The 23,961-nt window shown below is 40.3% G+C and overlaps 1 protein-coding gene and 1 pseudogene across 1 annotated transcript; both read left to right on the forward strand.

The window, feature by feature from the left end:
* Nucleotides 1–356: 356 nt before the first annotated feature.
* Nucleotides 357–8,530, forward strand: LOC133022776 (arachidonate 12-lipoxygenase, 12R-type-like). Its single transcript, XM_061089672.1, has 15 exons — nt 357–370; nt 556–733; nt 880–1,081; nt 1,961–2,042; nt 2,247–2,369; nt 2,484–2,587; nt 4,582–4,748; nt 4,864–5,004; nt 5,213–5,416; nt 5,572–5,658; nt 5,761–5,930; nt 6,745–6,866; nt 6,974–7,074; nt 7,447–7,614; nt 7,708–8,530. The coding sequence occupies exons 2-15, from the start codon at nt 581–583 to the stop codon at nt 7,885–7,887; spliced, it is 2,004 nt and encodes a 667-aa protein (XP_060945655.1). The 5' UTR covers nt 357–370; nt 556–580; the 3' UTR covers nt 7,888–8,530.
* A 3,784-nt stretch (nt 8,531–12,314) lies between these two features.
* Nucleotides 12,315–23,472, forward strand: LOC133025927 (hydroperoxide isomerase ALOXE3-like; annotated as a pseudogene).
* The last annotated feature ends 489 nt before the right edge of the window (nt 23,473–23,961 follow it).

A 23,961-nucleotide genomic window follows, 5' to 3' on the forward strand; every position in this document is an offset into this window, starting at 1 on the left:
AGTAAGTTCTTCAAAAAAAAACAAATCATGTGTCTTCCAAAAAAACAGGAACAGGGACTGACACAATCCTGTTTCTACGAAAGCTAGTTTTGCAGAATTTCTTAATGCCATTGTCTGGTCCCAGTTCAGAATAGAATCTGATTAGAGAACTCCCAAAAAGCAAACATTTGCATTTCTTAGTCATGTAACAATTGTTTCACGATTTCCTCTATTCTGTCATAGTTTCACAATCCTGTCGTTTTTCCTCGTGCATGTAGCCTTGTGAGGATTAGTTATTAGAACTAATAAGTCACACCCACTAAATTGGATGTATAAAAGAGATGATAGTGGTGAGTCCCATCAACGGAACTCCTCAATCTCTTCAGCAAAGGTAAGAGAGATGATTTCTTTGAAATGATTTAAGTCTGCAATGATTTGACTGCAAAAGATCAATAAGAAAAGACAATGTAATAACCTTTTTTATTCTAATTGATTCTATGCACTCAGGCTGATTTAGTGACTTTAAACATTATCATTACTGACTGAGAGTGATTAATGTTATTCTGTCCCTACCAGGATTCTTCAACTTTCCAGGGTGAAAATGGTGAATTACGAAGTAACAGTTTACACCACCAACTGCGCCCTTGCCGCCACCTTCAACAATGTCTACATTAAGCTGGTTGGCACAGAAGGAGAGAGCAATCGCAGCTGGCTTAATAGCCTCAAAGGGTCTCTGGCCCTCTTCAGAGGAGAAGTAAGTTTGGACTATCCCTGTTAAGTTAAAACTCATAGCAGACTATTACATTAACTACATTTCAGGCAAGTTGTAAGGCCATCATTGTGCTTTATTCTGTCAAATCCACTTTATCTCCACCTCATTGATTTCTGTCATTACCCCAGGTTGCACATTTCACTGTCAGCTGCCCTGAATCCCTTGGAACATTGTTCCTGATAGAGCTGGACAAGCAGAATTTCCTAGTCTTCCAAGACTCTTGGTACCCCTCTAGAGTGGAGGTGAGATCCCCTGAAGGAGACACGTACTGCTTTCCTGTCCACCGCTTGATCACTGACCGTGAGGTGCACCTCTTCAGAGAGGGAAAAGGTTTGTGAAAATAAGCTTGTCCTACATCTTGTGTGCTATTTACTGAAAACAGAAGAAGAACAAAGGTTCCACAAGTCAGTGGTGGATCTAATTTTTTTTCTTAATTAGGGGCCATGGAGGGGCCACAATTTACACAATTAAAAGTCATTCAGTAAGGTGCACATTTAAGGTATTTATTTTTACTGTCAACTGTATAGCCTTGAGCAAAGCTATACACCCTTGAATATATTTCGAAGAAGCTTAGAAAATAAAAAAATTACCAAATTAATTTTTTTAATGTTAATAAGTGACAACAACAGCTCCATAAACGTGAGACATAATCATATACATTTCAAGGTTGGACATAAACCTGACTACACAAAATTAAGACCCTCCCCATTATGTGATAAGTGCGGACAGGAAACAGGTACCCTTGCCCATTAACTATGTCCCAAACTCCACTCTTTCTGGTCTCTAATGATTAACTTCATATCAAAGGCTTACAACAGACAAACACCCAACCTCTTTCTTGCTAGATTTCGAGTATCTGTGAACTCTCCTGTAGATAAACATATTGCACAGGCCACCTCACTTTGCACACTGCCAGCAACACGACTAATTTGAGAATCTGAGTCAAGCCTCACATTTTATTTGACATGGAAAGATTCTGCTATAAACTAATAATGAAATGTCTTCCTAAAAATATGGAACACACTTCTTGAATGGTTGACAATTCAACAGAAGGGAACCGACTCGTATGTATTCTTTTCCCTCTTTCCAATTTTACATTAACCAAATGTAAACTGTTAATTTACATTCTTGTATACTGTTTGTTCTACTGTAATTATATGTTCCTCAATCCTGTTATGTTTAAAACCTTGTTGTGCTTCCTCTTTTAAGCTGTGAAAGCCTTTGAAGAAACCCACACTCTTGCCAAGTTCGCCAGGGAGCAGGAGCTCATTGGTCGAAAGAAAGACTACTGGTAAGAGATCAGATCTTGTAAAATTATTAGCATTGTATGCCTCAAAGCTAATATGCACCCAAACCGCCTTCACCTTTTTTTTAAAAATGCATTGCAGTACAATTTGCAGTGCCCAAATATAATTTTAAATACTGGTCGACTATTATATTGTACACTTTAAATTAAAATGTTTAATATTGGTTTACTCCCCTCTGTTTTCTCTAGCTGGGAAGAGTTGAAAGAAGGACTACCTCACTGCATTAAGGAAACAAATCCTCTTTCTCTGCCTCCTGAGGTTAGGTTCTCCTACACCAAGGAGACTGGGTTTTTGTGGACTGCAGCAGTTGGGTAAAGTCTTAAAATTCCCACAGATATGTATTTATTAACCATTAGGCTGCCTGTTTGTCAAATTACCAAATACTTTAATCAAATTAACAAAGTTACTCATTTTTCATTTTCTAGGGAGGTTGAACTGCACCTGACAGGACTGGACAAATGCAACGAGCCATGGACTGACATTCATGCGTTTGATCGGGTGTTCCGCTGCAAGACGACTGACACATCAGGTACTGTGCTATCATGATAGATTAATTTGATACTTGATATTGTATGCATTATAATATATAGTCAACTGTATTCATTCAGATAATTAACAGTGCACCATTATACTATTTTCGCTCCATCTCTCCTTCCCCTCTGGCTTAATCTGTTTTATCAGCCCTCCCTTCATCTGTCTCTTTCTCACTCATGCATCCTAACTCTGCCACAGACACTCTCCTCTCTACTCTGTCCTCCACTCTTGATTTTCTCTGTCCTCTTACTTCACGACAGGTGCACAAGTCCTCCCCAGCTCTGTGGTTGTCTGACTCAGTGCGCAGTGAACTACAGACCTGTTTCTCTTCTCTCTTTTCTTTCCTAAGCATTTGAATGTGCTATCCTTATTCAACTCTCCTCCTATCTTCACCAGAACAACCTTCTTGATCCTCACTAGTCAAGCCACTCACTGAGACTGCCTCCTAGCAACTGCCGGAGCAGCCTCTCTCTGTCCTCTGTCCTCATCCTTCTAGACCTTTCTGCTGCATTTGACACGGTGAACCACCAGATCCTTATTTCCTCCCTTCAGGACCTGGGTGTCTCAGGCTCTGCTCTCTCCCTGCTCTCATCCTACCTCAAAGACCTCACTTACAGGGTAACTTGGAGAGGATCTGTGACCTTGTCCTCTCACAACTGGGGTCCCTCAAGGTTCCGTCCTGGGTCCTCTCCTCTTCTCTCTGTACACCAACTCTCTCGGCTCTGTCATTCACTCTAATGGCTTTTCCTACCACAGCTACCCAGATGAACCCAACTAATTCTCTCATTTCCACAATCTGAAACACAGGTAGCAGCATGAATCTCTGCCTGTCTGAGTGACTTCTCTCAGTGGATGTCCACACATCGCCTGATTAAGCTTCCTTGCAGTGACAGGCTCTCCCACACATGACCTTACTATTACATTGACAACTCCGTGGTAGCCCCCACCCAGACTGCTAGGAACCTGGGTGTGACACTCAACAGTCATCTCTCCCTTACTGCAAACATTGCTGCAACAACCCGCTTGTGTAGATATATGCTGCAAAACATCAGGAGAATACGTCCCCTTCTCACTCAGAAGGCAGTACAGGTTCTGGTCCAGGCTCTTGTCATCTCAGGCCTAGACTATTGCAACACCCTCCTGGCTGGTCTGCATGCTAGTGCCATCCGACCTCTGCAGCTCATCCAGAATGCAGCAGCTTGACTTGTCTTAAACCTTTCTGAGTTCACTCACTCTCCTCGCTCCTCTGCTACCTTCACTGGTTACCAGTGGCTGCCGGTATCCGTTTCAAGACACTAGTACTTGCATTCTGTGCTGTGCATGGATCTGGTCCAGTCTACACCCAGGACCTGGTCAAACCTTACACTCGAGTCTGTCCGCTCTGCATCTGCCAATCCGCTTAATGCTCCCTCACTGCGAGCTAGCCACTCAACAAAATTCAACAAAACTGTTTTCTGCCCTGGCTCTCAAAAGTTTAAACAATCTCCCAATTCACCTCTGAACAGCAGAAGATCTATGCATCTGCAGATTAAGGACGCATATCTTCCGACTCCACTTTAAATATAAAAATATATTAATAAATAAAATAAAAAATTCTGTTTAGTTGCACTTATATGGCACCTACATGTAGCACTTGTAGTTTGGCTTTTTTTTGTCAATTTTACTCACTTGATTCTTGTTGTTGGGTGCCAGGTTGACAGAGATGGCTCCTATCGCTCCTCTTTTAAACCATCTGTCTTCTCTGGCCAAAATACATACATTATCATCCTAAACGATGTCCCTTGTGCTTGAGTGCTGAGGAACTGGCTATTTTCCTAGTAGCATCTTTACTTTGTTTATTATTGGAAAAAAAGTTGACAGAGAAGGATATTTATATGCGTTAAAGAAACATCAAAGCATGCCAGCGACAAGCTGCACAGTCTGAAAAGACTTACTGGTGGACCCTGATAATAAGGAATTGTGTAACAGATTGTTCTGTTTTTTTCCTAGAATATGTCGAGGAACATTGGCAGGAGGATGAATTCTTTGCCTACCAGTACCTAAATGGTGTCAACCCAATAATGATCAGATGCTGCAAAGTACTGCCAGAAAACTTTCCTGTCACTGATCACATGGTCTTCCTCCATGGTCAGGGTAGCTTGACGGAAGAAATGGAGGTGACGTCTCATACTGACTGCAAATTTCTTCATATCTAATTTATCTTTGTGATAAAACAATGTTTTGACCCCGATCGTCCCATGATTTTCTCAACCTCAATATAATTTCAAACAGAGAGGCAACATATTCCTTTGTGACTACGAGCGTTTGGATGGAGTGACAGCAAACACCATCAATGGGAAGAAGCAGTACTTGATGGCCCCACTCGTCCTGCTCCACAAAAGAGAGGACAAGTTGATGCCAATTGCTATTCAGGTGAGATAAGTGCTCAAAATTGGCTCGTACAGAAGCTATACGTTTTGGTATTGATCCAGGCAGCCATCACTCAAAAGAGAAACATCTAATTTGACTAAAAGCAAAACAATGGAAACTTTATCTGCAGCAGCTGGAATGAACTATTTCTGTCTGTGTTGGATTTAATTGGTTCAATTAACCATGGCCCTCTATATTGTTCCCTCTATAGCTGAAGCAAACTCCCGCAGACGACAATCCAATCTTTTTTCCAACTGACTCTGCGTATGACTGGTTGATGGCCAAGATCTTTGTGAGAAGTGCAGATTTCCAAGAACATGAACTGAACGTTCACCTGCTGCGCACTCACCTGCTGGCTGAAGTTTTCGCAGTGTCACTTCTGCGCAATGTGCCCATGGTGCATCCACTGTACAAGGTAACAGAATCTATCCACAGAAGTTAAAGAACCATTGTGTATTTGAGTTTTATATGAAGTGACAGTATTTCACAATGCTAAATGGAAAAGAGGCATTAAGATTTTAGTTTTTGACAAACGATGATGTTAATAACAGATTGTCCTCTTTCTCCCAGCTCCTTGTACCTCACACTCGCTACACTCTGCAAATCAACATCTTGGCTCGACTTGCTCTAATTTCTGAGAACGGAGTATTCACAGAGGTACAAAAAGACCACTACGCTCTGAAGATCTACAATTACACAGCAATTTGTTTTCTGTCATGTCTTTTTAATCTATTCCCTTCATATTTTACTGTTTGCTAGTTTGCAGCTTCTGGGGGAGAGGCCATGTTCACAATCATGAAGAGATCACTGTCCTCAATGACCTACAAGTCCCTCTGTATACCAGACGACGTTGAGGAGCGTGGGGTCAGGAACATACCAAACTACTACTACAAGGATGATGGACTCCAGCTCTGGGATATCATCTTCAAGTATGACATTTTGCATTATCTCACCAGCAGCGAAAAACACTTTGTAATACCTAGCATAATTATTTGCTGGATGAAGTGAGGTAATGAGGACAGATTAGCTGGCCAGCACAGCGATCTCAATGATATTGACCCGCTAACAGAGAGCACCCTCCAAGGAATGTAACCTGAAAATACAAATATAGGATTTGAGGGTTCATTTTTTTTAGACGTTATTCAACGTGCTGTGAAGTATCTCTCTGATCTGTCATGATCTCCACTTCACTGCAGCTGTATTAGCCAGTATACCTTAAATATGAGTTGACAAATGTACTTTATAGAAAAGAGCAATACTGAGGATACTACACATATTGTATTTGAGTGATCATGCTCAACATCATGTGATCATGTCTCAACCCTTTTTTTACCAAATATCCGCTGTCTACAACGATAGTCCGAAAATATTGTTTGTTTCATTATTCGTCGTGAAACTTTTAACGATGGGCTGCGACCGTGTGTAATTCCCGCTAAACCACATCTGCTTGTGTGTAAACAAAAGAGAGGCAACATGTTAATTATTATAAGTTGTCCATTGTGTTTCCCCCTGCATCCAGTTTTCATGCTAAGCTAAATCACTTTGCTGTAGTGCAACAATTAATACATTTTCTCATTTAAATATTGGCAAGAAAGTTAATAAGTATATTTTGTCTGGTTACCTTTTCAAGCATCATGCTAACTTTCCATGAATAAAAACAATCGCTAATGTACTATAGTGTGTATACAAATGTGAATTTCAATAAGAAATGTGTTTTACAGTACTTTTCCACATTTGTCCAAGGTTTGTGGAAGGAGTACTCAGCTACTACTACGAGACTGACGATGTGGTTGTGAAGGACAAAGAGCTGCAGGACTGGATTTGCGACATTTTTGAACATGGATTCCTTTCTCAAGATCAAACAGGTGCCAAATACAAAAAAATACCATGAATCATAGATCAAACTTTATCTGGTCATTTTAACATTGGACAAGTTCATCTTTTAGTAATGCAAATGATGCTCTGTTCTCAGGAATTCCACAGAAATTTTCAACCGTGGCTGAGCTGATCAAGTTTGTCACCATGGTGATCTTCACCTGCTCATGCCAGCACTCAGCTGTGAACAGTGGACAGGTGAATCCTTTTAATAAACCGGGATGATCAATTGTAATGGTGCTGAGTGGTTAGGGTGGATGGACATGGATGAATGAATTCTGGTCAAATAGGTGATATCTGACCTTTACAACAACCTTGCACATCACGATCACGAATGTGCTAAGTGGTTATCCTCTTGGGTCCTTCAATGTTACTACAAAGTATAATAGCAATCTATCCAATATTAGTTGAAACATTTATATCTGGAACTAAGTAGTGGAAGACTGATCTAGAGACTGACGTCCCCACAGCCAAGCCACAAGCGTTCCTGAAAACTGCTTTTAATTTTTCATATGGTCTCAGTGCTACTGCTTCAAAAAGTATTAACCAGTTATCATTTCTTCATTGTAGTATGACTATGGTGCCTGGATGCCCAACACTCCCATCTCCCTGCAGCGTCCTCCGCCAACGACAAAGGGAACAAAAGACCACATTATGATGCAGACTTTGCCTGACATCAGCACCACAGTTAAGGGCATGTCGACCTTGTGGCTGCTCAGCAAGGAGTCTTCTGACATTGTAAGTATGCAAGACTTCATGAAATATTATATACATCATACCATTACTACATAAATCATATAATCATTCCATTTTTTATTCACTGAAAATTAGGTCCTGCTTGGCCAGTACCCAGAGCAATATTTCACTGAGGGTTTTCCCCGCAATCAGATAAAGGGCTTCCAGCAAGAACTTCGCCTTCTGAGTGTTGCCATCAAAGACAGAAACAAAACTCTGAGTGTGCCGTACAAGTACTTGGATCCAGACAACTTTGAAAATAGTGTTGCCATCTGAACACTAAAATGAGCGACCTCGTCAGCTGTTGGCCTATTTCAGCGTCACATTAATGAAGAGGGAAAGAACTTCCATATTTTTTATTTTCCAATCTTACTATATGCTGCTCTGTGACTTATATACAACTATTCAATCAAACTACAAATTCTGGTGAAAAATTACTGTTTTAAATCTTTTTCCTCATCCTAAATAGAATTGATTTAGATAGGCTTATACAGAAATGTATCAAAGAAGTAAACATTAACATATTATAACAATAATAATAATAATAACATACAATATAAAATCCAAGATGTGAAGCTGTTTTATTGTTTTCTGACTCGACATAAAAAATCATAAATCTGATAATAATGTAGAACGTGTATTACAGCATCTGTGTTGAGGTTTGCATGTGAGCCAGTCATTTAAAGAGCTTCATTGCTGAATTAATCAAGTCACTTTTTTGAGAAACAATGTAAATGGAAAATAATAAAAATTCCTTTACTGTTGTTTTCTTTCCTTTTTGAAGTGTAACTGAAAAAAGAGGACAACTTTCTTTCTAGCTTTTTTCAATGTGTTTTAGGGATAAAAACAATCAAGAGGGTTTATATGAATATCAAATTCATATGTCTTATTTACTAATCACAGCAAAGGCCTCAATAAAGACAATACAAAACCACATCTTGATACATTGTCTCTTTTCATTGATCTTATCTTTACAGATGGATCCTTTGATTGTAATGTGTTTTACTTTATGAATATCTACACTCATAGTTCTGAGCGACCGTTAGTACACTGTACTAAGATGGGGACCCAAAAGCAGACGCCACAAGGCAAGACATTAGTCATCAACATCAATCTATTCTCAGAGTTCTGGTGCTGGTCAATTAATCAACCAATGACACAATAGGACAGGGTGGGTTTTTACTTGAAGCCCCTACAAGGAGTTTGTAACTCATTAAACAGTCTTCTTTAAATATTGCGGCCTCTTTATGACCTACAACAGCAGAGGAGACAATCAGGGAGAAAAATTGCTTCTTCTATAAACAATTGTCAATGTCTGGTCGTAAATGGCTACGTTAAATCAGCTCTAATATTGTTAGATTGTCTTTACAGACCAATGGCTTCATATTTTTCTGAATCTTTATTTTTGTATGAGAATGCTGACAAATTTGATATTTCAACCCCCCTTGTTGCACTTTGGTAAGTGCACCAAGGAATCACTCACTCATTTTGCATTAGCAGCAGAGAGAGACGGTGGTGTGAGAAGGGGATGGAAAGTGATGCAGTCGCTGTTTCATGTTATATCATTTCAGTAAATACAATCTAAAGAGATCTGCAGTGTTTTCTTGCTCTTTGTCCAGATTTCCCACTCCTTCCAAAACAAACGCACATGCTGTGTGCATCGTGGTTTGTACGACAGGTGACAGTGAAAACATTACTACCTTTGTCCACCTTGGAGCCAAAATCCACAGTAATGAAAAGTTCCTTGTTGGACCTAAAAGGGATAGTTCACCAATATGCCGATGAAGGGGTGGGTGAAGGGCTATACTTTTGGAGTTTCAGGGAGAAACAGCATAACAAATTCAATACAATTTAGGTAAATGGTGACTGATTCTTCAAACGTAAAGAAAACAGCAGAAAAAACACTAATAAATGTCTTCATACTGCTCCTCTGGTGTCATCCATGTGTCTATACATTCAAATTTGGCTTGAAACAGCATCATTTACACCAAGTTTTGAGCCTAAATGTCCTCAGCCCAGAGCCACGTCCATGTGCTTCTTCAATATGATTTGGTGCCATCTTTGTAAGACCTCAACAAACATTTAAATAGCTTTGTGCACTTATGTGTGTGATGTCAAAATACATATATTACTAAAGTTTCTTTGATCTACTTGTTCAGTTGCATACAAATGGAAGGTAGCCAAATTGTATTTGCAATTTTAACTGCATCCACAGGCTGTGCAACTGCATTGGAACACACAGCCTCTATCAACTTGTCTTTGTCAATTTGCAGGACTTTAAATTCCATATGGCCTGCTTTTCCTACCTTGGAAAGCTGCTGTTGATTGAGGTTGATAGATAGCTTCACCCACTGTTCCCAGAAGATTCCTGCTTTCGATACAAGGTTAAAGTCAAATCTCCTGAGGGAGACACCGACAACTTTCCCATTTACCGCTGGATCGCAGACAGCGAGGTTCACCTGTTCAAAGCAGGGGCAGTTCTGTGGACCCTACACTACAGTGTGCATTTTGCATGTATACAAACTCAGAAAGACGATTATTAATCAATCTTAATCATCATCTTGGCAGGTGCAGTAGAGAAGGATGTGAAGCTGAGGGAGCAGCCGTATCAGTGAGAGCAGTGTTATGAATTCATGTATAATATTACATTTCAGATCCTCAACCCATGAATCCTTAAAGTGAGTAAGACATAAACTGAAACGTTTATATCTTCATTTTATTGCTATATCTTAAAAGTTTTTTGATATACAGTATAGGGTAATACTTCCTTATAGTACAATTCAAAAGTGCATTTCTTCTCCAGCCTGCTCTGTTTTCTAAGCTGGGACACGAATATAGAGAAACTAACTCACTGCATCAAGGCAGATAACTGTCTGTCTGCATCTACTGGGTGAGGTCAACAAATTTCATCTGAAGTCCCTCCCAGAATGAATCTTTACTGAACCAGTTTTGAAGAGTGTCGTGAGAAAATGTTCCATTGGAATGTATTTGGATACCTTGGAAGTGTCCCTCAAAAGCATTGTGCAAGAAAGACGACAGGTAGAATCTATGATCCATCTATGAAAGATTTAAATGACTCACAGTTTACATACTGTATGGCAGCTGTTGTGCAATAAATTGATGAATTCAGTTATTTTCCGTCAAGCTTTGAAATCATGTATGGACTTGACTGGGCCCATGGAATCTTCCGTTGTAGAAAGAGACCTAACAATGTACCAGATCCCCCTGAGTGGCCTGCATTGTGGCGGTCCAAAACCTGTTAAATTTCACATTGACACACATTAAAATACATAACAGCGACTCTAGATCACTTAACTTTTGAATTATTAATTTTCCATCCATACATCTATTATCTATACATACAAATGCAGTGTACAAATAATGCAGCAGTTTCAGTTAAATTAAATATCTATATATCATAATGCTTTTTTAAAATTGTATCTCTTCTTGTATATGCATATTCTTAAAAAGAAAAAGAAAAACAAGAGATAGTAATAATGCCGGCCATGCACTGTTCTTCATCTTGTTAATACAGTTGTGAGATTTTATCAGGTCCATCATAACCGGTACCCAGAGGAATATTTCTGTGAGGAGCTTCCCTGCATGCCGATCAAGGACTTTCAAGGAGATCTTGAAAGTTTAAGCACAGTGATGCAGCTCAGAAACAAGGGTCTGTAAGTTCAATACACATTCATGGACTCTGTGCTTCTGGAAAATATGGTGGCTGCGTGTACATAACTCTGACTCTCTCTGACTATAGACGTGGTGTTAATTAAGAATCTTTGTCCCACAGGGATTTGGTTCTCTTGAGTCTTTCAACTCCCCAGTGATGATTTTCCATATTTTCCTTTACTACGATTGTCTAAAGCTCATTTAAAAAACATTTATTCAGAATACTCCATCTAGTTTTCCTCTGCAGTGGAAACAGAGTCCCCAGAAGAGTCAATAGGGTTTTGGAAGTTTTGGATGACCTGCAAAGAGAAGTGACTGCAGGGCATTGTTACCAGGTTTACTTTCAGTGCAATTTTCTGTTGGATTGCATTCATCCGATAAAGAAAGACAATCAAAGCCAGTAAAATAAACCTCAGCTCGTTTGTATGAGAACACAAAAACACCTCCTGACCTAACAGGGTCTTAACAACTCATGGAGTTGTTTTAATCAGGGATTGTGGTCAAAAGATTTGGACTCTGGTCACAATTCCACCATATAAGCCTATCAGTATTTATATGTTTTACGATTTCTAAAATGTCAGTGTTTATCAGTCAGATAAAATATTTCAGCCTCTTATCTCCTCCATCTACTACCTCATAACATGTTTACTACTGCCTTATGCTCTCATAGTTTTTGGTTCTTCCTGGTGCATGTTGCCTTGTGAGAGTCAGTTATTTGGAACTAACAAGTCACACCCATTAAACTGGATTTATATGAAGAGAAGATAGTGGTGATTCCCATCAACAATACTCCTCAATCTCTTCAGCAAAGGTAAGAGAGATGATTTTTTTTAAATGATTAAAGTCTGCAATGAATTGACCGCAAAATATCAAAAAGAAAAGACAAATGTAATAAGAGTAATTGTAATAACCTTTTTTATTCTAATTGATTCTATGCACTCAAGCAGATTTATTGAAAGTTAACATTATCATTGCTGCCTGAGAGTGATTAATGTTATTCCGTCCCTACCAGGATTCTTCAATTTTCTAGGTTGAAAATGTTGAATTACGAAGTAACAGTTTACACCACCAACTGTGCTTTTGCCGCCACCTCTAACAATGTCTACATTAAGCTGGTGGGCTCAGAAGGGGAGGGCAAACGCAGCAGGCTTGAAGGCATCAAAGGGACTCTGGCCCTCATCAGAGGAGAAGTAAGTTTGGAGTATCCATGCTCAGCTAAAACTCATAGCACACTATTACGTTTACTACATTTCAGGCAAGTTGTAAGGCCATCATATTGTGCTTTATTCTGTCAAATCAACTTTATCTCCACCTCATTGATACATGTTTTCAAACTCTTTCTGTCATTACCCCAGGTTGCACATTTCACTGTCAGCTGCCCCAAATACCTTGGAAAATTGCATCTGATAGAGCTGGAGAAGGAGAATTTCCTATTCTTCCAAGACTCTTGGTACCCCTCTAGAGTGGAGGTGATATCCCCTGAAGGACACAAATACTGCTTTCCTGTCCACCGCTGGATCACTGACTGTGAGGTGCACATCTTCAGAGAGGGAAAAGGTTTGTGAAAATTAGCTTGTCCTACATCTTGTGTGTTATTTACTGAGAACAGAAGAAGAACAAAGGTCCCGCAAGCCAGTGATGGATCTACGATAATTCAAAATTTGGGGCCATAGGGATCTCAGGGTGCTAATAGAAGTAGAATAGATAGAAATAGAAGAAGAAGCAAGTCAGTGGTGGACCTAAGATTTGTTCTAAATTAGGGGCCATGGAGGTGACACAATTTACACAATTAAAAGGCCTGATTCATGAAGGCGCACATTTAAGGTATTTATTTTTACTGTTACCTCTATAGCCTTACACCCTTTACTATATTTCGAAGAAGCTCAGAAAATATCATTTACATTTCAAGGTTGTACATGAACTTGACCAAACAAAATGAAGACCCTCCCCATTATGTGGTAAGTGCGGACAGAAGAGACGTACACTTGCTCATTAACTATGTCCCAAACTCCACTCCACTCCTTCTGGTCTCTAATGATTAACTTCATATCAAAGGCTTACAACAGACAACAACACCGGACCTCTTTCTTGCTACATTTCGAGTATCTGTGAACTTTCCTGTAGATAAACATATTGCACAGGCCATCTCACTTTGCCCACTGCCAGCAACACGACTAATTTGAGAATCTGAGTCAAGCCCCACATTTTATTTGACATAGAAAGATTCTGCAATAAACATGCAAATAATGAAATGTCTTCCTAAAAATATGGAACACACTTCTTGACAAGATTAACATTAAGATTAAGATACATTTATTTGTCCCAAACACATGCACAGACATGCACAAGCACACTCATGCAAGGAGGGAAATTTAACCTCTGCTTTTAACCCATCTGGTGCAGGACACACAGAGCAGTGGGCAGCCATGTAAGGCGCCCGGGGAGCAGATGTTGGGGGAGTAAGGTGCCTTGCTCAGGGGCACTAGACAGGGTAGGGAGAATCCTCTTGGATTTTTGGACAGATCAATCCAGGTTCGTCTCTTTGTTGTTTCTCCGTGGAGTCGAACCAGAGACCTTTTCTGCCCATAGTCCAAGTTTCTGCCACTAGTCAACCGCCTCTCCCCACTAGTCCACAGCCTCTCCCCACTAGTCCACCGCCTCTCCCCACCAAGTGTTTGACAATTCAACAGAAGGGAACCGACTTGTATGTATTCTTTTCCCTCTTTCCAATTTACATAAACCAAATGTAAACTATTAATTTACATTCTTGTATACTGTTTGTTCTACTGTAATTATATGTTCCTCAATCCTGTTATGTTTAAAACCTTGTTGTGCTTCCTCTTTTAAGCTGTGAAAGCCTTTGAAGAAACCCACCCTCTTGCCAAGTTCGCCAGGGAGCAGGAGCTCATTGGTCGAAAGAAAGACTACTGGTAAGAGATCAGATCTTGTAAAATGATTAGCATTGTATGCCTCAAAGCTAACATGCACCCAAACCGCCTTCACCTTTTTTTTAAAAAATGCATTACAGTACAACTTGCAGTGCCCAAATATAATATTAATTACTGGTCGAGTATTATATGCTTGCACACTCTGAAAAATGTAATATTGGTTTACTCCCCTCTGTTTTCTCTAGCTGGAAAGAGTGGAAAAAAGGACTACCTTACTCCATTGATGAAACAAAACCTCTACCTCCTGAGGTTAGGTTCTCCTACACCAAGGAGACTGAGTTTTTGTGGACTGCATTATCTGGGTAAAGTCCTAAAATTCCCACAGATTGTATTAATTAACCATTATGCTGCCTGTTTGCCAAATTACCAAATACTTTAATCAAATTAATGAAGTTACTTGTTTTTCATTTTCTAGGCAGGTTGAGCTGTAACTGAAAGGACTAAACAACCGCAATGAGCCATGGACTAACTTTGATGCGTTTGATCAGGTGTTCCGCTGCAAGACGACTGACATATCAGGTACTGTGCTATCATGATAGATTCATTTGATACTTGATATTGTATGCATTATAATATATAGTCAACTGTAGTCATTCAGATAATTAACAGTGCACCATTATACTATTTTCACTCCATCTCTCCTTCCCCTCTGGCTTAATCTGTTTTTTCTGCCCTCCTTTCGTTTGTCTCTTTCTATGCGGTGTTCAGAACAACATACTAAAATTCATAATTTTTTTTACAATTAGTTTGATTTTTGGCTTCAAAATGAGTTACCTTGCCTGGACTATAACTCTGCCACAGACAGTCTTCTCTCTGTCCTCTTACTTCACGACAGGTGCGCAGGTCCTCCCCAGCTCCGTGGTGGTCTGTCTCGGTGCGCATTGAACTACAGACCTGTCTCTCTTCTCTCCTTTCTTTCCAAAGCATTAGAATGTGCTATCCTTATTCAACTCTCCTCCTATCTTCACCAGAACAACCTTCTTGATCCTCACTAGCAGTGGCGATTTTAGCCTGAAATTTCTGGTGGGGCAATTTTGTATGACGTCATGTCACCGTCACAAAAATAGAGGTAGCTGATTATTATAAGCAGTAGGCCTATATAGACCAGTAAGATATACCATGGGCTGCATTTTGAGCTCAAATAACTTCCATAATTTATTATTATCAACATGATGCGACATGCACCAGCTTCATCTGCACAACACTTTGTGTTTTCCTCCCTAACTAAAGAAGGCCTGCAACTGTTTAGAGTTGGCAGTCATTGCTTAGTGTCATGGATAAAAGAGTTTATTTCTATATTCATTATATATGATATATTCAAATGAACACTTATTAGAACAGTGTTTATCTTTTGCTTCCTGATTTGATACACTTTAGATAAGAACCCAGTGTTTTATTCTTCTTCTTTGCCATAAGAGACAGAACACGGTCAGCACAGCTGTGTCCTTCAGGCTCATCCGTCCCTAATAAAATGATAGGAAACATAAAATATGGCATTATTGTAGAGGAAGTGTTACACAAAGTTTCTATCTTTATTTTCTGTGGATATTCAACTACTGATTTTGAATATGGTTTTGGATTAAACTGCGCACTACCAAGACAATGCATGTACTGTGTGGAGTTCTTCCACATTATTAGTATTTCATAGCTTATTCTCCAAACACACTCATCCTCATAACGCTTCTCTCTGCTGGGTGGACCGGATCATGTAGCCTGACTGCGGGCTAGCCGCCGAGCTAAGCTAACCACCAGGTACACGTCCCTTTGAATCACTAATTACAGATTAATACAATACTAAACTTGACTAACCTCAGCAACGGGAGCTCACACGTCTTCAGCCTCTCTGCCAGGAGAACAAGCAGGACTTCAAAGCGTATTATTCATCCGATGTGAGTGAACCTGTCCACAGACCCGGGTGGTGTTCACTGCCGAGGTAGCCTGTTAGCCTGTTAGCAGTGTTGCCAACTCCTCAGTAAGGAAAGAATCTATTGGCTGATCGAAAAGTCGCTAGAAGTCGCTAAATGACGTCATCGCCTAATTTGCATAATTGTAATGGTCGCTGTAGGACGTACAAAAAGTGAGAAAAAAATATCCTTAATATGTTTAGAACTACAAATGAGCTTTCTTCTACGGAACCGTATTGCATTAACTTAAAAAACTAAATTATTTTTTTTGAGATAATTATAGGTTCTCAATAAAATAAAATACAAAACAACTTTTGTTTTTCAAGTGAATACAATACGCTTCCGTATTCTTCTTTTGATTCTTGTTTTTTGTTTGTTATCTTGCCATTGAAATAGGCCATCACATCTCAAAATAAATTCATGACTTAATGCTGTGTCTAGACCAGGGGTGTCCAAACTTTTTGTCCCGAGGGCCACATACAGAAAAAAATACCAAGGACTGGGCCACTCACGCCGCCACGCCCCCCTGCCCTGGAGTGGACTGCTGACAGTCGCGTCGCTCAGGGCGGGGGGGCGTGGTGGTGTGGTGGCGTTCTGAGGGACAGCTAGCAAGTCAGCAAAGCAATTCACCGCCAGACCACTAGGTGGAGTAACGTTTTTTGTCGAAGACAACCTTAGAGACACCTTCTTTGTGTGTAGCAGTCTTTGTCGACTGTTTATTACTTTTTCTGGAGGACAAATTTGTCCCTGATCTTTCTACACAGCTTCGTACACTCGTCGACCTGCAAACCGACGTCAGCCGAGATCTCCTTCCAGGAATTGCAGGTCATCTGCGTGTCCTTGTATTTAGTCAGTGACGGGTTATACAAGTGGTCATACTTTCAAATCTCCTCTGCCAAGTGCTCTTCTATTTGGTCCATGTCTGTTCTTCTAAATCTTCCTTGGTTTCTGCCGGTATTATGGGGCATGAAACAGGAAATATGACTCTGGAAAGGATGTCGTTAGCGGACCAATCACAGCCTTGCGGGCTGCGTGAGGCTTGCGTAGCTTTGTATTATAGTTACAAAAATTGGTGAATGCACGCAAGCACGAAAGAAGGGGCATGCAAGTGTGTGCTTGCGTGCCCCTTCTTGCGTGTCTTTAAGTAAGTGCCATTTGAGCGCTACTAAACTTTGAGTTTCAAAAAAAAAAAAAATTTTTTTATTTTTTTTTATAAATTATATTTTTAGACATTGATGCGGGCCAATTAAAAATGGATGGCGGGCCGCAGTTGGCCCGCGGGCCGTAGTTTGGACACCCCTGGTCTAGACCCACATACAAAATCAATTTTGTACTATATTGTTAAATGTTAAAATATCAAATTTAATCAAAAGGGTGTTAAGTGGGGTGGAATTGCTGGCTCTACGTCCAACCCTCCTCCTTTATCCGGGCTTGGGACCGGCAACATTTTTAGTCTGGAGGACGCAGAGCTTGGCTCTCCTCTCTCTCTCTCTCTGTCTGCCTGCAAGGTTACTGGGAGACTGACCGCCTGTGAGTGCTCCGGGATGGCGGAGGGGCTCACGGGGGCACCCGCTGCTCGTTGAGGACAGTAACTGCAGAACGATACGTTCTTTCACGTCAGTCTCCAAAACTCCAGAAAGTCTCCAATAACACCAGAAAAAGTTGCTAGATTTGTCGCTAGTAGCTTTTGACAAAAAAAGTCGCCATGAGGCTTTGGAAAGTCGCCAGATTTAGCGACAAAGTCGCCAAGTTGGCAACACTGCCTGTTAGCTCAGGTGACGTCGAACAGGAGCGTCAGCCTGTTTCCGGGTGACGCTGACGCTGGAGTCGAGTAGCTCTCTGGGAAACGTCGTGGGGCCCATCTGCATAATCACCACTCTCCCATGTAAAGTGTGGCCTGTGTGGTTCACGCTGATTGGTGCTCCCATGGCACTGGTCTGAAGCTTCCCCTGTGTGCCCACAGCTGAGAAGTACGGCAAGAGGGAAGCGTTTCACATAGCAAACCCACAGACAGAAACACACACGAATCAAATGACTCCAAAACAAGACTATGATGCTTGTGAGTCTCGTTTATTCACACGCACATTCACTCTTTTTGCATATTAAATAAAATAAAATATATTTTTGCCACAAAGTTCAGATATGCAGTATTTAGCTTTCTGCACACCAGCGCCATCTGGTGGGGCAGTGCCCCACCTACCCCTTATGTAGAAACGCCACTGCTCACTAGTCTGGTTTCAAGACAAGCCACTCAACTGAGACTGCCTCTGAGCAACTGCCAGAGCAGCCCCTCTCTCTCCTCTGTCCTCATCCTTCTAGACCTCTCTGTTGCATTTGACACGGTGAACCACCAGATCCTTATTTCCTTGCTTCAGGATCTGGGTGTCTCACGTCGGGTTTACACCGGACGCTGAAGCGACGCGTTAGCGCTGATCCCTAGCGCGGCGGCGCTTGGCTGGTCACACCGGATACTCTTAACTCCGCGGCGGTCATCCTGCGATTCCTCTCCGTGATCACACATTCAGCTGATATTTGTCATTAATTGCAACGGTGTCCCAGCATTTGTCCTTATTAATGTTGTCTATATACAACATGTGCCGAGGATCATACAGCTCACTGCACTACTTCTCCACTTCAATTATTAATTTAATGTCATCCATCATCAAGAACTTCGAGGGTCGAGGGTAAATTACGTATTCTCCACTCAAGCCTATGGGGAGAGTACGTAGACCCCCCCCCTCTCTTTTTATCTTTATGACTGCTTGTGTGGCTGTAATGGGTACATTGAGGGGGACATTTAATAATGTGATTGGTAAAATTGGTAAAATTAAAAATGCCAGGACAACAGAGGGGGAATACAAACTATGGGATGCACATTTGTTCATTAATATCATATAAAATATGTCATCAATATCGTTTAAAATCATTTTTCACTGTGTTTCCTGGCGCTATACGTTCTTGTCAAGCCCAAAAAATAGACTCGACGCCAAAACGATTGCTGCACGCCGCGAGGCAGCCTTGGCGCAGCGCGAGGCTTCAGGCTATTCAAGTCGAGTTGCTAGGCAGATTTCGCAGGGCACATCTGAAAGTGCCCAATCTCCCAATGTTAACTTTGGCCTGTGTGGTTCACGCTCATTGGTGTTTCCATGGCAACAAGCCTTAAGCTTGCGCCGTCCAGAGACAGACAGCAAGAGAGCAGCATTTCACAGAGCAAGCACACAGACAGAAACACACACGAATCAAATTATTCCAAAACAAGACTATAATGCTTGTGAGTCAAGTTTATTCACACAAGACATTCACGCTACTTTGCATATAAAATAAAATATATTCTCTAGTAGCATCTTTACTTTGTTTATTATTGGAAAAAAGTTGACACAGAAGGAAATGTATATGCGTTAAAGAAACATCAAAACATGCCAGCGACAAACTGCAAGGTCTGTAAAGACTTACTGGTGGAGCCTGATATTAAAGAATTGTGTAACCGATTGTTCTGTTTTTTTCCTAGAATATGTCCAGGAACATTGGCAGGAGGATGAATTATTTGCCTACCAGTATCTAAATGGTGTCAACCCCATAATGATCAGACGCTGCAAAGTACTGCCAAAAAACTTTCCTGTCACTGATCACATGGTCTTCTTCAATGGTCAGGGTAGCCTAACGAAAGAAATGGAGGTGACGTCTCATACTGACTGCAAATTTCATCATATCTAATTTATCTTTGTAATAAAACAATGTTTTGATCCTGATTGTCTGATGATTTTCTCAACCTCAATATAATTTCCAACAGAGAGGCAACATATTCCTTTGTGACTACAAGCGTTTGGATGGAGTGACAGCAAACACCATTGATGGGAAGAAGCAGTACTTGATGGCCCCTCTCGTCCTGCTCCACAAAAGAGAGGACAAGTTGATGCCAATTGCTATTCAGGTGAGATAAGGGCTCAAGCATGGCTCATACACAAGCTGTAAATGTGGGTATTGATCCAGGCAGCCATCACTCAAAAGGATAGAGAAGCATCTAATTTGCTAAAAAGCAAAACAATGGAAACTTCATCTGCAGCAGCTGGAATGAATTATTTCTGGCTGTGTTGGATTACATTGAGTCAATTAACAATGCCCCTCTATCTTGTCCTGTAGCTGAAGCAAACTCCCGCAGACGACAATCCAATATTTCTTCCCACTGACTCTGCGCATGACTGGTTGATGGCCAAGATCTTTGTGAGAAGTGCAGATTTCCAAGAACATGAACTCAACGCTCACCTGCTGCGAACTCACCTAATGGCTGAAGTTTTCGCAGTGTCACTTCTGCGCAATGTGCCCATGGCGCATCCACTGTACAAGGTAACAGAATCTAGCCACCGAAGTGAAAGAGCCATTGTGTATTTTAGTGTTTTATATAAAGTGCCAGTATTTCACAATGCTAAATGTCAAGGAGGCATTAAGATTTCTGTTTTTGACAAACAATGATGTTAATAACAGTGTCCTCTTTCTCCCAGCTCCTTGTACCTCACTTTCGCTACACTCTGCAAATCAACATCTTGGCTCGACGTTTACTTATTTCTGAGAAAGGAGTATTCACAATGGTACGAATAGACCACTACGCTCTGAAGACCAACAATTACACAGCAGTTTGGTGTTTGTCATGTCTTTTCCCTTCATATTTGACTGTTTCCTAGTTTGCAGCCTCTGGGGGAGAGGCCACGTTCAAAATCATGGAGAGGTCACTGTCCTCAATGACCTACAAGTCCCTCTGTATACGAGACGACGTTGAGGAGCGTGGGGTCAGGAACATACCAAACTACTACTACAAGGATGATGGACTCAAGCTTTGGGATATCATCTTCAGGTATGACTTGCATTTTGCATTATCTCACATTCAGCAAAAAACACTTTGTAATACCTGGTGTAATTTTTGCTGGATCACATGCTTTCCTCAACTGAAGTGATGGTAATGAGGACAGATTACCTGGCCAGCACAAAGGCAACACATCTGTGTCAATGAGATTGATCCGCTAACAGAGAGCACCAATCCTCAAAGGAATGTAACCTGAAAACAAAAATATAGAATTTGAGGATTCATTTTTTTAGATGTTATTCAAAGGGCTGTGAAGTATCTCTCTGATCTGACATTATCTACATTTCACTGCAGCTGTATTAGCCAGTAGACCTTAAATATGAGTCTCCCCCCTTTTTTTATCAACACTTTATTCTCTGAAATTATTCGCATTAGCTATATTCACTGTAGATTAGCCAGAATGTGGTATGGACCTAAAACCCCAACAAAAAGTTTCATTGTCTGTGATTGTGTGGAGAAACGTTTAACTCGTGTGATAATAGAAACTAGTCAGACTGTAAACAGTGTTTGGCGAATGTTAGATGGAGGGTTGGTCCAAATATCCGCTGTAGCCCCAAAATATTGTTTGTTGCTGCCAGAGGATTATTCGTAGTGAGACTTTTGCTGATGGGTTGCAACCTTGTGTAATTCCCTCAAAACCACATTTGCTTGTGCTCAAACAAAAGAGATACAACATTATTATAAGTTGTCCATCGTGTTTCCCCCTGCATCCATTTTTTATGCTAAGCTAAGTCACTTTGCTATAGTGCCACAATTAATCAATTTTCTCATCTAAATATTGGATAAGAAAGTTAATAAGTATATTTTGTCTGGTTACTGTTTCAAACATCATGCTTACTTCCCAAAAATAAAAACAGTCGCTAACATAATCTCTTAAAGGGATGGCAATCAAATTATCTCACCAAAGAGCCTTTTACTACAAATTTTTAAACACACTATAGTCACTAAAGTGTGTATAAAAATTTGTATTTCAAGGAGCAATGTGTTTTATAGTACTTTTCCACATTTGTCCAAGGTTTGTGGAGGGAGTACTCAGCTACTACTACAGGACTGACGATGTGGTTGTGAAGGACAATGAGCTGCAGGACTGGATTCAGGACATTTTTGTACATGGATTCCTTTCTCAAAAACAAACAGGTGCCAAATACCAAAAAATACAATGAATAATAGATCAAACTTCATCTGGTCATTTTAACATTAGACAAGTTCATCATTCAGCAATGCAATTGATGCTCTGTTCTCAGGAATTCCACAGAAATTCTCCACCGTGGCTGAGCTGATCAAGTTTGTCACCATGGTGATCTTCACCTGCTCATGCCAGCACTCAGCTGTGAACAGTGGACAGGTGATGAATAAATTCTGGTCAATTTGGTGATATCTGACCTTTACAACAACCTTGAACATAAACCAGAAATTATAGTGTTTATATAATAGCATTTGGTAATAAGCCCAAATAATGAAAAATATTGAGCATAAAAGTAAAAATAAGAATAATTTAGATTGTTATTTGAAAACATAGAGGGTATCCAAAGTAATTGTAATTCATCCTGGAACAATAATGTCTCGTCCAATTGGCAATCCAGCAGAGCATTGTTTGGAGACATTTCTCTCAAAACCACCAAACATCATGGTGCTGCTCGAGGAAAAGGTCAAGGGATCACGAAAGTGATACGTGGTTATCCTCCTTGGTCCTTATATAGCAATCCATCCAAAAGTAGTTGAAATATTCATGTCTGGAACTAAGTAGTGGAACGAGTGATCAAGAGACTGACGTCAAAGCCAAGCCACAAGCGTTCCTGAAAACTGCTTTAAATTTGTCATAAGGTCTCAGTGCTACTGCTTCAAAAAGTATTAACCAGTTATCATTTCTTCATTGTAGTATGACTATGGTGCCTGGATGCCCAACACTCCCATCTCCCTGCAGCATCCTCCGCCAACAACAAAGGGAGCAAACAACCACAAGGGAATAAATTACCACATTATGATGCAGACTTTGCCTGACATCAGCACCACAGTTATGGGCATGTCCACCATGTGGCTGCTCAGCAAGGAGCCTTCTGATTTTGTAAGTATGCACGACTTCATGTAATATTATATACATCATACCATTATTACATAAATCATATAAAGGGTTTTTAGTAGTTTTTCCTTACTCTTGCTGAGGGTTAAGGACAGAGGATGTCACACAATGTTAAAGCCCTATGAGACGAATTGTTATTTGTGAATGTGGGCTATACAAATAAAACTTGATTGATTGATTGATATAATCATACCATTTTTTTTTGTGTACACCGATCAGGTCCCGTTTGGCCTGTACCCGGAGCAATATTTCAGAGAGGGTTTGCCCCGCGGGCTGATTAAGCGCTTCCAGCGAGAACTTCGCAAGTTGAGTGTTGCCATCCAAGCCAGAAACGACGATCTGAAACTGCCGTATACGTACTTGGATCCAGCCAACTTTGAAAATAGTGTTGCCATTTGATTAGGGTTAGGGTTAAGATTTTTCAATCTTACTATATTCTGCTCTGGGACTTACATACAACTCTTCAATCAAACTACAAACTCTGTTTTATATCTTTCTCCCCATCATAAACAGAATTGATAAAGATAGGGTTATACAGCAATTTATCAAAGCAATAAACATAAGCATATAATAATAATTATAATAACATACAATATAACAATCTAATATGTGAAGCTGTTTTGTTGTTTTCGACACAAAAATCCATAAATCTGAGAATACTGTAGAACGTGTATTACAGCATCTGTGTTGAGATTTGCATGTGAGCCAGTCATCTAAAGAGCTTCATTGCTGAATTAATCAAGTCACTTTTTTGAGAAACAATGTAAATGGGAAATAATGAAAATTCCTTTACTGTTTGTTTTTTTTCCTTTTTGAAGAGTAACTGAAAAAAGAGGACAACTTTCTTTCTAGCTTTTTTTCAATGTGTTTTAGAGATAAAAACAATCA

The sequence above is a fragment of the Limanda limanda genome, chromosome 2 (assembly GCF_963576545.1).
Source record: "Limanda limanda chromosome 2, fLimLim1.1, whole genome shotgun sequence".
NCBI lineage: Eukaryota > Metazoa > Chordata > Actinopteri > Pleuronectiformes > Pleuronectidae > Limanda > Limanda limanda.

What these genes read in the sequence shown, in the direction of transcription:
- LOC133022776 (XM_061089672.1), top strand. Translation starts at nt 581, where the DNA reads ATGGTGAATTACGAAGTAACAGTTTACACCACCAACTGCGCCCTTGCC. An exon ending in TGGTGCATCCACTGTACAAG is followed by an intron (nt 5,417 to 5,571) that starts GTAACAGAATCT and finishes TCTTTCTCCCAG; the next exon opens with CTCCTTGTACCTCACACTCG. An exon ending in GCAAGGAGTCTTCTGACATT is followed by an intron (nt 7,615 to 7,707) that starts GTAAGTATGCAA and finishes ACTGAAAATTAG; the next exon opens with GTCCTGCTTGGCCAGTACCC.